Source organism: Nicotiana tomentosiformis, chromosome 12, assembly GCF_000390325.3.
Source record: "Nicotiana tomentosiformis chromosome 12, ASM39032v3, whole genome shotgun sequence".
NCBI lineage: Eukaryota > Viridiplantae > Streptophyta > Magnoliopsida > Solanales > Solanaceae > Nicotiana > Nicotiana tomentosiformis.
Window position 1 is genome coordinate 46853295 of NC_090823.1, and position 12969 is coordinate 46866263.

At 38.9% G+C, this 12969-nt stretch overlaps 2 protein-coding genes across 2 annotated transcripts; both read left to right on the plus strand.

Annotated features, from left to right (window-relative positions):
* Positions 1 to 8627: 8627 nt before the first annotated feature.
* Positions 8628 to 9811, plus strand: LOC138902577 (uncharacterized). Its single transcript, XM_070190459.1, has 2 exons — positions 8628 to 9335; positions 9572 to 9811. Exons 1-2 carry the CDS (start codon positions 8628 to 8630, stop codon positions 9809 to 9811), a joined length of 948 nt encoding a protein of 315 aa, XP_070046560.1.
* Positions 9812 to 11400: 1589 nt separating this feature from the next.
* Positions 11401 to 11829, plus strand: LOC138902578 (uncharacterized). Its single transcript, XM_070190460.1, has one exon. It carries the CDS (start codon positions 11401 to 11403, stop codon positions 11827 to 11829), a length of 429 nt encoding a protein of 142 aa, XP_070046561.1.
* Positions 11830 to 12969: the final 1140 nt, after the last annotated feature.

Here is a 12969-nt window from a genome sequence, read left to right on the forward strand (position 1 = left end):
CAACTCACGTGCCAATAATATCAATATCTCAGATTCGCACAGACAACTCACGGGCTGCACGGACAACTCACGTTCCACTATCACAATCCGTTTAGCGTGGTCACACGCTCAATATTACAATCTTCCAGGCGTGGTCACTTGCTTAATATCGCAATCCGTTCGGTCTGGTCACAGGCTCAATATCGCAATCCGCTCATGCGTGGTCACAGGCTACCAGTCCAATCCATATCACACAGAAAGCAGATATATAAGAATACATGTACATGATCAATAAATATCAAATTTCATACTTCTTGACTGGTATAAGTGACATGCTAAGGTGTATGCATGTGCAAAGTGTGCTATCACAGCTCAATTAGGCAAATACATCACGAAAGTAGCAATTATCAGGTTCAATCAGGAGATTAACCTCTATGTAACCTCAAACATGGCTCAAATATCTCACAACATGGGTGCAAATATAAGAAACATCACTGCATTAAGCTTAGCATTAAATTCAAGGTATATCAGAGCCTAAGAACTACTCTGAGCATGGATAATACCCCGGTGCATGCATATGGGCTCAACCCCACATATGTGCGCCACCCACAGCACGTAACTATCACAAATAACTCAGGCAACTAGTGCCTCAACCAAGTTTAAGTAAGATACTTACCTCAAACAAGCCAAAAAGGATTCTCTAGAAGATCTATCCCAATCATATAAGTTTTATCCAAATCCGAATCCAAATTAATGTTCGAAACTCAATTATTCACATTAGAAAAGTTTTGCAAAATACCCCCAATATGTACTTTCTTATCTTCTAATCCAAAATCCTCTTTTTTTCTTTAAGATTCCTTGATTTAGATCCAAAATCAATGATAGATTTACGTTATAATCATAAATTCAAGTTAGGTTTTCTTACCCCCATTGAAGTAGATGAAAACTCTCTCAAAATTCATCTTTTCCCGGGCTTCAAAACCTTGTGAAAAAAGTGACTAAATTTTGGAACAATTAAAAAAAATAGCAGTTGTCCCAGCTCAAATAAGATCCTAGATGATCCCGAAGCTCATATTTGATAATCCTAGCATGATCCATGCCAGACTGATTAGAGTGTTAAGGCTAGTATTGCTGCCATTGCTGATTTTTAAAGCCTGAAGCTCCTTGTCCTTGGGATCTGAGATTATTCTGCTGCCATGCATTCAAACTACTACCAGGTGAACTCCACAAAAATACGGGGTGCCTCTACCCCATGATGTTAAAATTATTACTTCTTTGGTAGTTTTCTCTATCAAAGCTTCTCACAGCATTTACCACTTCATCTGTAGCTAAGACCTGACACTCATGAGTTGGATGACTCATTCCACAAAAGTCCTAAACTGATGATGGCTGGCTTTAGACCCTAGCTAAGGCCAACCTTCTGGTCTCTTTTTCCATAAAGTCTAGCTAGGATTGGACAGAGGTATTAGAATCCACTTGATGTACCCCGACTTTATTCCTTCTCTCGTTATCATCTGCAGGCCATTAATTTACATCTTCAGATAATTCATTTAGAATTGCAACAATCTCCTCAGGAGTTTTCTTCACAAGAGGACCTCCAACTGCATAGCAGTGGAAAAAGTTACCTCAAGAAGGTTTAAAGACAGAGAAAATATCAATGCTAATGATTCGAACAAACTCCCGTATTGCACCGATTGTTGATTGAAATTTTGATGAATTCTTCTATTTCTTGCCTTAGTTGCTTCCCAAAATCTTTTGTAGGTCAAAAGTCCTCTAAATATTATATTTTTTGTGTATTTATACCATGTAGGAATGGGGTTGGACAAAACTACCCTCTCTGAGCTGAAGTGGGAAAAGTTGGCCAAACAATTACACTACTGCGGTGCCCCGGGCGGCACACCATGTGCCACATTAGTGAAAAATTTTAGAGGCCTATTGTTTCCACTCTGCGGGAATTTTGCACTAGCACCCCGCATAGTGCGGCGCACAGCACGGGCGGTAGTATATTTTTCTCAAAGTAATCTCTTTTCCTTACTTTTTTACATCCATACTTGGTCCTTGACCCCCAAACGTGATCCTGGCTTAATTTCTTGGGCTTCTACTCCGACTTCAAAGTTTCAAATCATCCATTTTAGCTCCAAACTTGCTTCTTCATGGGAAATCACATCCTACACAGCACACACATAATAAGTACAAAATACTAACAATTAGGCTCAAATACATTCAAAAAATAGTAATTAGAGTGTAAACTATTACCAAAATACGGGTTCCTAACCTACCATCATCTACCATCCATGTACAAAAGCATAAGGGGAAAAATCTTAGTAGAGCAATAATATTTGTGTGGCTATAAAAGCTTCTCATTAAGAGTAAAGTGGGTAGAACGAAAAGTTTAATGTTCAATTGTTTCTACGTATAGAAATTTATCATTCTTTTTTAAACGGACTAATAAAGAAAGTATGTCATCTAAATTGAATCACGGGAATATGAAATACTACCTTAATCATGCGGTGGAGTCTCTTCCGCTTCACCTAATTAGTATCAACAGAATTTATATATATGTCTTGTGCTTACTTGTAAAGTAATACTCTCATCATCAATGGTTTTCTCCTCATCCATCTTCTCTGTTTTATTCAGATTTTAAATATAAAATTACTGCAAAAGAATGTATTTTTCATGTGTTGGCCCTTCAGAAGTGCACCGAGATGGTGAGATTGACGTATCTCGATCTCGTGAACTACATTCGAAGTCCAAGTCATGAGCAAGGCCATTCTCATTATCGTCCCTAAATTATTCAGCGATGGAAACTTAAGCCATCATCATATACGCGCTACTCATATCTAAGTATGACAAAGAATTCACCATATGCAGATCAAAGAACTCGTGAAGGGCATTACGATGGCGAAACTCGCTTCACTTTTAATATAAAACAAGACGCTCTTAATTTATTCTTGTGCCGTGCAAACATTTTTTGGCATTCAATTTGTTTTATACCAATAACTTTTATTGCAAAATTAGTCTTTTTTCACGCCGGATAAAGCAGAACTTGCAACGAGAGTGAAACTTCTTGTCACAAGTTTGAATTCTTTTTAAGAACGACCAAACATTATGATATTCGACTTAAAGTATATAATATTTATATGCATATTGCCTCGTAATTTACTCATATTTCATGAATATTAGATGTGTAATGTAATAATTTATTCTAATTCATGGTATTTTTATGTGTAGGAGTCACCCGAGGCAATGTGGGTTGAAGCGCACGAGTTGAAGCAAAAAGAGAACAAAAGAAGAAAATGGCCCAGGTTAGCTACCCTGGACGCTGGGTGACAAGAATTCACCTACTTTGCACAGAACAAGGTCTTTTCGGTACTACACATTCGCAACTCATATAAAAAGAAGTCTAAATATATTTTGAAGGAGGTGCCATTTTGAGAGGAAAATATATACATGGAACACTCGGGAGCAAGGATTCTTAGTTTTTCTTCATCATTCTTAGTATTTTCAACTATTCAATACTTGTGAAATTGATTAACTTTATCATGAGTGGCTAAAACCCATAAGTTCTGGGGTTGTGATTTAGCCATGAGTATTGTTGTTCGAAGTTAATTTTAAGTTGACTATAGTTTGCTATTATATGGTTATTTTTTCAATTCTGTAATTAATTGCTTGATTGCCTAGCCAACAGTTAGGTTCTATTTACCATCTATGCTATGCTTGGGAAAGCTACGTCTAGATTAGAGAAGAATTAAAGAGGACATGATCTTAACTTTGGGGGGGAGGGGGGAGGAGAGCGGATTTGTGGCTAGGATAGGTACCTAATCACCATGGTTAATTGAATATTGTAATCTTAATGCGTTCTAAGTAGATTGATTTCATAAGAATATAGGCGTGAATCTATTTTGAATAGGTAAGTAGTAATTCGGGAGAATACTACAAGAGCAATTACTCGATTAATTAGAAACCATGAGTGAATTGTATGAAAGAGAGTTAATTAGAACACAATAGGATTGGTAAATCTATCACAATCCTGGAATGTTCATCTCTACTGAATTCTCAATAACCATTTTCTGCTTGATTAATTAGTTAATTGTTACACTCATTGCTTTGTTATAATCACACTATTAAACTCTGATTGACTCGACTAAATAACAATTTTAGTGAAATTAGTAGGTAGTTAACAGAAGTCCACGTGGGTACTATATCTGAACTTACAACCCTATATTATTTGTACGACCACGTATACTTGCGTGTACGTTTGAGAGCAACAAGTTTTTGGCGCCACTGCCTGGGACTTGAGTATTGACAATTTACTAGCTTTTACTTTTATTGTGTATTTCGTCAAGTCTAATGTTTCTTGTTGGTTGCTCTGCTCTCGGGATCTTTGTTTGAATGCAAAGAGTCAGGAGTCAAGATAGACTTCAAGGCTTTGACCCCGAACCTGAGAGAACATTTCACAAGAGGTTGAGAGAACTAAAGGACACAAATAATCTCCAGGCACTTGTTCAACTACCTGTGGATATGGAAGACAAGCATCATATGGTTGTTTAGGAGGTGGCGATGCCTAGCGTTGCTAATGTCACCTTCAACACTGTGAAGCCCAGAATCACTGGGCACTTTAAGCTGAAATAGAGCATGATTCAGCTACTACATGCAAACGGGTAATTTATGAGTCTTCCACATAAGGATCTACATCAACACACTCTGAACTTCTTGGAGATTAGTGATACTTATATCACTAATGGAGTCACTCCAGACTATGTGAGACTCACACTGTTCCTGTTCTCTCCGTTGAGCAAAGAAAAGAGGTGGTTGAAGGCGGAACCGGCTAACTCTATAACATCATGGAATGATCTGGCTAGAAAATGTTGGCACGGTGCTTCCCCTCAGGCAAAACTGCAAAGATTAGAAGTGAGATAGTTGATAAGTGTGGATTTTACCACTTATTTGTACCTTCTTACTTTAGTTTTAGTCCGAAAGTAATGATTTTTGTTTTCAATCTAATGAAATTGTGTGAATTACTGGCGTGTTGGAGGATTGGAGCTCAACGAAGAAAACTAACTCAAAAAGGAGTATTCCATAGGGGTTTAGTAGAAGCACGGTCCGCACACCAACTTGTGCGGTAGCAGATGCTGGTCGCACTGACAAAGCCTGATAAGTTTAGAGAATGTGTAGAAGACCAAGTGTGAAGCCTCTTGAGAATGCGATGCGCAACCAAATTGTGTGGCTGCAGAAGCTGAAGTGCAGCCGTAGAGATAATTGTGCGGCCGCAAATTTCCTCCTATTGCCAGTGCAGAAGGAAAGTACGGTCCGCACATGAAATTGTGCAGCCGCAAAATCTCCGGAAGGCCATTTTGTCAGCAAAATTTTGGACACTGTAAATAGTGGAAAAATATTTTTTAGGGCAAGTTTTGTATTCCTAACAGCTATAGCGGTTAAAATTTACCTTTTTGGGAGAGTTGTGAGCAAAATTGGAGAAGACCCACTACTTTTATCTTTAAATTGTAGTTTATGTCTTTAGTTACATGTTATTTAGTTTCCATGTCTTCAAGCATGAGTAGCTAGATTTTAACTAGGGTTGTGACCCAACTGTAGCGTGTAAAACTTATGAGTTATTAATATTAGTACTTGTGTTATGATTGGGTGTTTGTTATTTGGCCTTATTTATACTTTATATTAGAATTAATGGTTGCAAACATTGATTCATGCCTATTTGACTTAGTTCTTACTTGAGAAAGAGAAACTTAGTCTAGAAAAATATAGCTAACAAGAAATTGAGCTAGTTAAGGTTTTGACTAGTTTGATTAAAGGATTTGAACTAGAAATAGGGATAATTCCACTTGGACTCATATCAATTGCTTAGTTTGCTATCCAATTGGTCTTGAGAAAGCCAATTTGGGCATAACCACTCTATGACCGAGAGATATTGAGTTAGTGCTTGAGAATTGAGAGTCATAACACACCATCATCTACCAAAAAAGCATTAATTTACTATACCCCTTAGGTTTACACTTAGTTGAAGGTTACATCCCTAGGCATTCCTTTAATTTAGTTTAATCTCTTAGCTGTTAACTTAGATAACTATCACCCATTGTGTTTGAAATTTTAATTAAGATATTTCACGTTCTCTTCTTGAGTACTTACCTTAATACTGATCTTTAACTCCCTGTGAAATTCGACCGCGACTCACGTTGGGTACTCTAATTGCAATGACCGTTTCATGCTTGTTATTTGAGTGTAAATTGGAAGTGATCAATTTTTGGTGCAGTTGTCGGGAAGTTTTTACCGTGTTAGCTATATATACTTCCGTGATTCTAATTTGAAGTGATCGTAGATTCTAAATGGCGAACAACGAACTTGGAAACATGCCATTGGGAGAGGTGGACGATGAAGATGAGCAATTTGATGAAATCCCTCAAGCTCAACAAAATTACTGAGGCCATGGTCAATAAGACAATGTGCCTCCACCTCCCATACCTCCACCACCACCACAACCACAAGCGTCGCAACATCAGATTTTTCCAATAAAGGTTATGAGAGTGCCATATTCCCCCCTCGCATTCCAGAGGGAAAATTTCAAATTACCAATGTGATGCTTACTTTTCTTGAAGAACGAGGTTATTTCATCAGGGCACCGAGTCAAAAATGCTGACAAGCATTTAAAGGTTTTTGTGTATACGTGTTGGAGGAGCAAACAAACAAACGTTTCGGAAAATGCTTTGAGGCTAAGGCTTTTTTCCTTCTCACTAAGGGGTAAAGATTTGGATTGGTTGGAAAGCTTGCCTAATTATTCTATTCATGCTTGGGATGAATTGGCGGCAAAGTTTATTTCAAAGTTTTTCTCTCCCGGATACATGGCTACTCTCCGGGATAAAATATTGGCTTTCAAGTAAAATCCCAATGAACCTTTACATGAAATTTGGGAGCGGTTTCAGACAATGGTGAAGGACTGCCCAAACAATGATATGATCGATAACATGATCCAACAAACGTTGTACTGTGGTATTAATACTACGAACCAATGTGTGGTCAATCAATTGGACGGAGGCAACTTTATGACAATTTTTACGGTGTTAGCTATACACCTGAGTTTGTTTCTTGAAATATCTTCTTTTACTTTCGTGATTCTAATTTGTTGAAGTGATCGTAGGTTCCAAATAGCGAACAACAAACTTGGAAACATTCCATTAGGAGAGGTGGACGGAAAAGATGAGCAACTTGATGAAATGCCTCAAGCTCCACAACAAAAATGCCAAGGCCGTGGTCAACAAGACAATATGCCTCCACCTCCCCCACTTCCACCACCACCACCACAACCACAAGCGGCGCAACATCGAATTTTGCCCAATGAAGGTTATGCAAGTGCCATAGTCCCCCTCGCATTAGGGCAGGAAACTTTCAAATTACCAATGTGATGCTTACTTTGCTCGAACAACGAGGTTATTTCACCGAGGCACCGAGTCAAAATGCTTGCAAGTATTTAAAGAGTTTTGTGGATGCGTGTTGGGGGTGCAAACAAACAAATGTTTAGGAACATGCTTTGCGGCTAAGGGTTTTTCAATTCTCACTAAGGGGTAAGGCTTTGGATACGTTGGAACGCTTTCCTAATCATTCTATTCATACTTGGGATGAATTGGCGGCCAAGGTTATTTCAAAATTTTTCTCTCCTGGACACATGGCTACTCTCCGCGATGAAATATTTGCTTTCAAGCAAGAGCCCAATGAACCTTGGCATGAAATTTGGGAGCGGTATTGGATAACAGTGAAGGTGTTCCCAACCAATGATATGACCGAAAACATGATCCAACAAACTTTCTACCGTGGTATTAATACCACGAACCAATGTGTGGCCAATCAATTGGCAGGAGGCAACTTTATGACTACACCCTATGCGGAGGCATGTGAGATTCTTGATGAGATGGCGGAAACTTCTTCCGATTGGCAATCCCAAGATAATGTTCCCCAAGGTGATCCCAACATGATCCATCTTCATAAAGAGTTGCAAGACCATGGGAAAGTTATTGCCGAATTGACAACAACCATGACTCAACTTGCTAAGGCCCAATTTCATCAAGCCACCCACCTCTTTATCCTTCCCATGATTCAAGTTCTTCAACCAATTAAATGGGCCGTATTGAGAACATGTTCAAGCAAATAATGGAGAAAAATGATGATTCAAATGCCAAACTTGCCTCACATACCACATCAATCCGTAATCTTGAAGTTCAAATGGGAAAAATCTCTCAAGCTCTTAATACTCGTCTTAAGGGTGCACTACCAAGTGACACGGTAGTAAACCCAAAGGGTGGTAACAACACGGGGCATGCCATGGCAGTTATCACAAGAAGTGGAAGAGGCCGGAATGCACCCACATCAAATAAAAGGCAACTTATGGATGATGACCAGGTGATGAAAGAGGAGGAAATCCCAAGCAACAATGTTCAAGCACGTGATGAGGTTCGGATTGATATTGATGATAGTGTGGAGGAGGCCTAAGAAGAGGTAAACCCATCTGGGGAGCAAATTATTGACATACCAGAACAGTTAGTATAAAAGTCTAAGGCACCCTTACCAAAGCCTCCACTATTTATTCTCAAATACTTTCCAAGAAAAATGGTGAGAATTAATTCAAGAAGTTCATTCAAATGATGAAAGGTCTCTCTATTGATGTGCCATTGGTAGAAACTTTGGAAACAATGCCCGGTTATGCCAAGTTTATGAAAGATCTTGTGACCAAGAAGAGGTCAGTGAATTTTGAAACTATCAAAGTCACTCATCAAGTGAGTGCAATTGTTCACTCCATGACTCCTAATTTAGAGGATCCCGGTGCTTTTACGATTCCTTTTACGATTGGGAGTGCCGATTTTGCTAAAGCTCTTTGTGATCTTGGAGTGAATATCAACTTGGTTCCCTACTTGGTGTTTAAAACTTTGGGGATTGGGAACCCAATACCCACATCTATGAGATTACAAATGGCCGATCATACCATGAAGCGGCCATTGGGAGTAATTGAGGATGTTTTGGTCCGTGTTGATAAATTCATTCTTCCGGCGAACTTTGTTATTCTAGATTGTGAGGTTGATTATGAAGTGCGTATTATTCTTGGGAGGCCTTTCCTTGCTACGGGTAAGGCCTTTTGTGATGTGAAAGCCGGAGAACTCACTTTCCGGGTTGGTGATGAACAAGTGATATTCCATATGTGCAAGTCTATGCGGCAGCAAAATAATGAGATGTGTTCTCTTTTGGACTTGGTGGTGGACGTTATTATTGATGACACAAGTGATACAATCAATGTTGGTGATATGTTGGAAGTCATTTTGTTCAACTTGGATGATGATGAGATGGATTGTTTCATGGTATGTGTGAATTCTTTGCAAGGAATGGGGTCGTACAACAATACACCCCAGAAATTATCTTTGGATATTTAGAATAGAAAGACTCCTCCTACAAATCCGTCTATTGAATATCCACCTACTTTGGAGTTGAAGTCATTGCCGCCGCACCTTGATATGAGTTTCTTGGCCCTTGTTCTACTTTACCGGTTATTCTTTCCTTTTGTTTAACTAACTTGCAAGTTGATTCTACATTTGAGGTGTTGCAAAAGAGGAAGAAAGCTATTGGTTGGACTTTGGCGGACATTCAGGGTTTAAGCCCCCCATTTTGCATGCATAAGATCAAGTTGGAGGATTGTGTTAAACCGTCCATTGAACATCAAATAAGACTCAATAAAGCTATGCAAGAAATGGTCAAAAATGAGATTATCAAGTGGTTGGATATCAGGGTTGTCTACCTCATTTCCATAGTTCATGGACCTCTCCGGTTCAATGTGTGACAGTGGTTACCAATGTGAAGAATGAGTTGATTCCTACAAGAACGGCCACCGGTTGGAGAGTTTGTATGGATTATTGTAAGCTCAAAAAAGTCATAAGGAATGATCACATTCCTATTCCTTTCATGGATCAAATGCTCGATAGATTGTCCGTCTGTGCTTTCTATTATTTTCTTGATGGGTACTCAAGCTAAAAACAAATTCTTATTGCTCTAGAAGATCAAGAGAAAATCACATTTACATGTTCTTATGGTACTTTCGCATTCAAACAAATGCCTTTTGGTTTGTGCAATACACTGGTGACTTTTCAACGGTGTATAATGGCTATTTTCACTGAAATGGTGGAAGACTACCTTGAGGTCTTCATGAATGACTTTTCGATGGTTGTAGATTCTTTTTATGATTGTCTTGCAAATTCGGACAAAGTGTTGGCTAGATGTGAGGAAACAAATTTGGTGCTCAAATGGCAGAAATGTCATTTCATGGTTGAGGAAGACATTTTCCTTGGCCATAAGATTTTAAAGAATGGTATTGAAGTTGACAGTGCGAAGATTGAGGTTATTTCTAAGCTTCCACTCCCACCTCAGTGAAGGGTATGTGGAGTTTCTTGGGCCATGCGGGTTTCTACCGGTGCTTTATTAAGAATTTCTCTAAAGTGTTGAATCCATTGTGAAAGCTCCTTGAGAAGGATGCTAAGTTTCATTTCAATCATGATTGTATGAGAGCTTTTGAACAATTGAAGCTCAAATTGACAACTACTCCTATCATTACCTCTCTAAATTGAGTTTGCCATTTGAGTTCATGTGTGATGTAAGTGATGTAGCGGTTGGGGCTGTTTTGGGGCAATGTGTCAACATGGTTTTTTATCTAGTTTACTATGCTAGTAAGACCACGAATAGCACCCAAGTCAATTATACCACTACGGAAAAAGAGCTCCTTGCTATTGTGTTTGCTATTAAGAAGTTTCGCCCGTACTTGATAGGTGCCAAAGTTATTATCCATACCGATCATGCATTTCTTCGCTATCTTATGAGAAAAGGAATCTAAAGCTCGATTGATAAGATGGGTGCTTTTGTTGTAAGAGTTTGACATTGACATCCAAGATAAGAATGGAAGTGAAAATCAAGTGGGGGACCACTTGTCTCTTTTGGAGGAGGAGGGGAGGCCACATGATGGCCTTGAAATCAATGACTCTTTCCCCGATGAGCAACTTTTGGCACTTTCAACGAAAGAGGTACCGTGGTTTGCGGACTTGACAAATTTTCTTGCGAGTGGTATCATTTTGGATGAGTTCTCTTCAAACCAAAAGAAGAAGCTCAAAAGGGATTGCCAAGACTACTATTGGGATGAGCCATACCTTTTCCGGATTTGCACGATGGGGTGATTCGAAGATGTGTTCTGGAAAAAGAGCAAGATAATATTCTTGGGGCTTGTCATTCTTCGCCATACGGTGGTCATCATGGTGGAGAAAGCACGACGGCTAAAGTACTAAGTTGTGGTTTCTATTGGCCTACTATCTACAAAGAAGCAAATGACTTGGTGAAAAGATGTGATGGATGTCAATGGGCCGGTAGATTTCAAAGAAACATGAGATGCCTCTTACAACCATCTTGGAGATAGATATTTTTAATGTTTGGGGCATTTACTTTATGGGACCTTTTGTGAGTTCTTGTAGAAACACCTACATTTTGGTCGCGCTGGATTATGTGTCTAAATGGATTGAGATCATTGCCTTATCCAACAATGAGGCTAGAAGTGTAGTGGCTTTCTTGAAGAAGAATATTTTTACAAGATTTGGTACTCCACGTGCAATCATAAGTGATGGGGGGTCACATTTTTGCAACAAGGATTTCGACACTTTACTTAGCAAGTATAGTGTTACTGACAAGGTCACGACTCCCTATCACCCACAAGCTAATGGTCAAGTGGAAGTCTCCAACCGGGAGATAAAGAGTATCTTAGCTAAAACGATGAATGAAAATCAGACGGATTGGTCCAAGAAGCTTGATGATGCACTATGAGCATACAGGACGACTTACAAAACACCTATCGGAATGATCCCATACTTGGGAAAAGCTGGAGAGAGCCACGACATTAAATAAGGCGCTTCTTGGGAGGCAACCCAAGTTCTTTTCCTTTTACCCTTTTTAGTTACTCCCTCCGTTCCAATTTATGTGAACTTGTTTGACTGGACACGGAGTTTAAGAAAAAATAAACACTTTTGGAATTTGTGGTCCTAAACAAGTAAAAAAGGGGCCCATAGTATTTGTGTGGTTATAAAAGCTTCCTATTAAGGGTAGAATTAGAAATTTAAGCAAAATTATTTCCAAATTTAGAAAGGGGTCATTCGTCTTGGAACAGACAAAAAAAAGAAATAGGTTCGCATAAACTAGGACGGAGGGAGTAGATTTTATTTGTTGTTTTTAACTTGATTTGAAGTGTGCTGCAGGGATGAGTGTTAGATGAAAAATGATAGGCAAGGTTGTGACATCAAAGCAGAAAATGCGGACCTCACTTGTTCTTAGTGCAGCCGCAGAAAAGGAATGTTAACGTAGAAGCTCTTGTGCGGCCGTAGATTTCATCTGCAGGCCACACTTGCAAGAGTAATCTTAGATGCCAAATGAAAGGCCCTATGAACTTTTCACTTGTCAGTTCAGAGAAAAAGTGTGGACTTTAGTAGAATTTTGCGGCCGCACTTGAGATTGTGCAGACCGCACAATTGTGTTGACCATTGAAAGGCCAGGTAATAGAGTGCGGCCCGCAGTTGAAATTGTGCGGCCGCACTTGTCACTCTAACCCCCCAAAGTCTTTGAGTATGAATAGAACGTGAGCCATCATATTACACTTTTCACACTCTTGGAATTCATTATTACTCTGAAAAAATTACTTGAGGACTTTGTACTTTCAATCACACACCACTATTTGCACTCACTTGTATCTTTGCACATTTACACCATTTGCTATGCTTCATTTCATTATTAATTTTATTTCATTTTTTTATTTAGAATTTATGTTTTCTTTTTAACTGCCTTTTATGCCATCTGTTATTATATTCCTTCAATGTATCCATGTGGGATAGTTTTATATTGGGTAATTGATAAAGCATGCTAGATTGGGTTGGGATAACTAAGTTTCATGTCTATACCATGTTGCTAAGTAGA

Excerpts from the sequence above, each read along its gene's own strand:
- LOC138902577 (XM_070190459.1), top strand. The coding sequence starts at position 8,628 with ATGAAAGGTCTCTCTATTGATGTGCCATTGGTAGAAACTTTGGAAACA. Across the intron at positions 9,336-9,571 it reads ATGAGATGGATTGTTTCATG|GTGTTGCAAAAGAGGAAGAA; the intron begins GTATGTGTGAAT and ends TCTACATTTGAG.
- LOC138902578 (XM_070190460.1), top strand. The coding sequence starts at position 11,401 with ATGCCTCTTACAACCATCTTGGAGATAGATATTTTTAATGTTTGGGGC.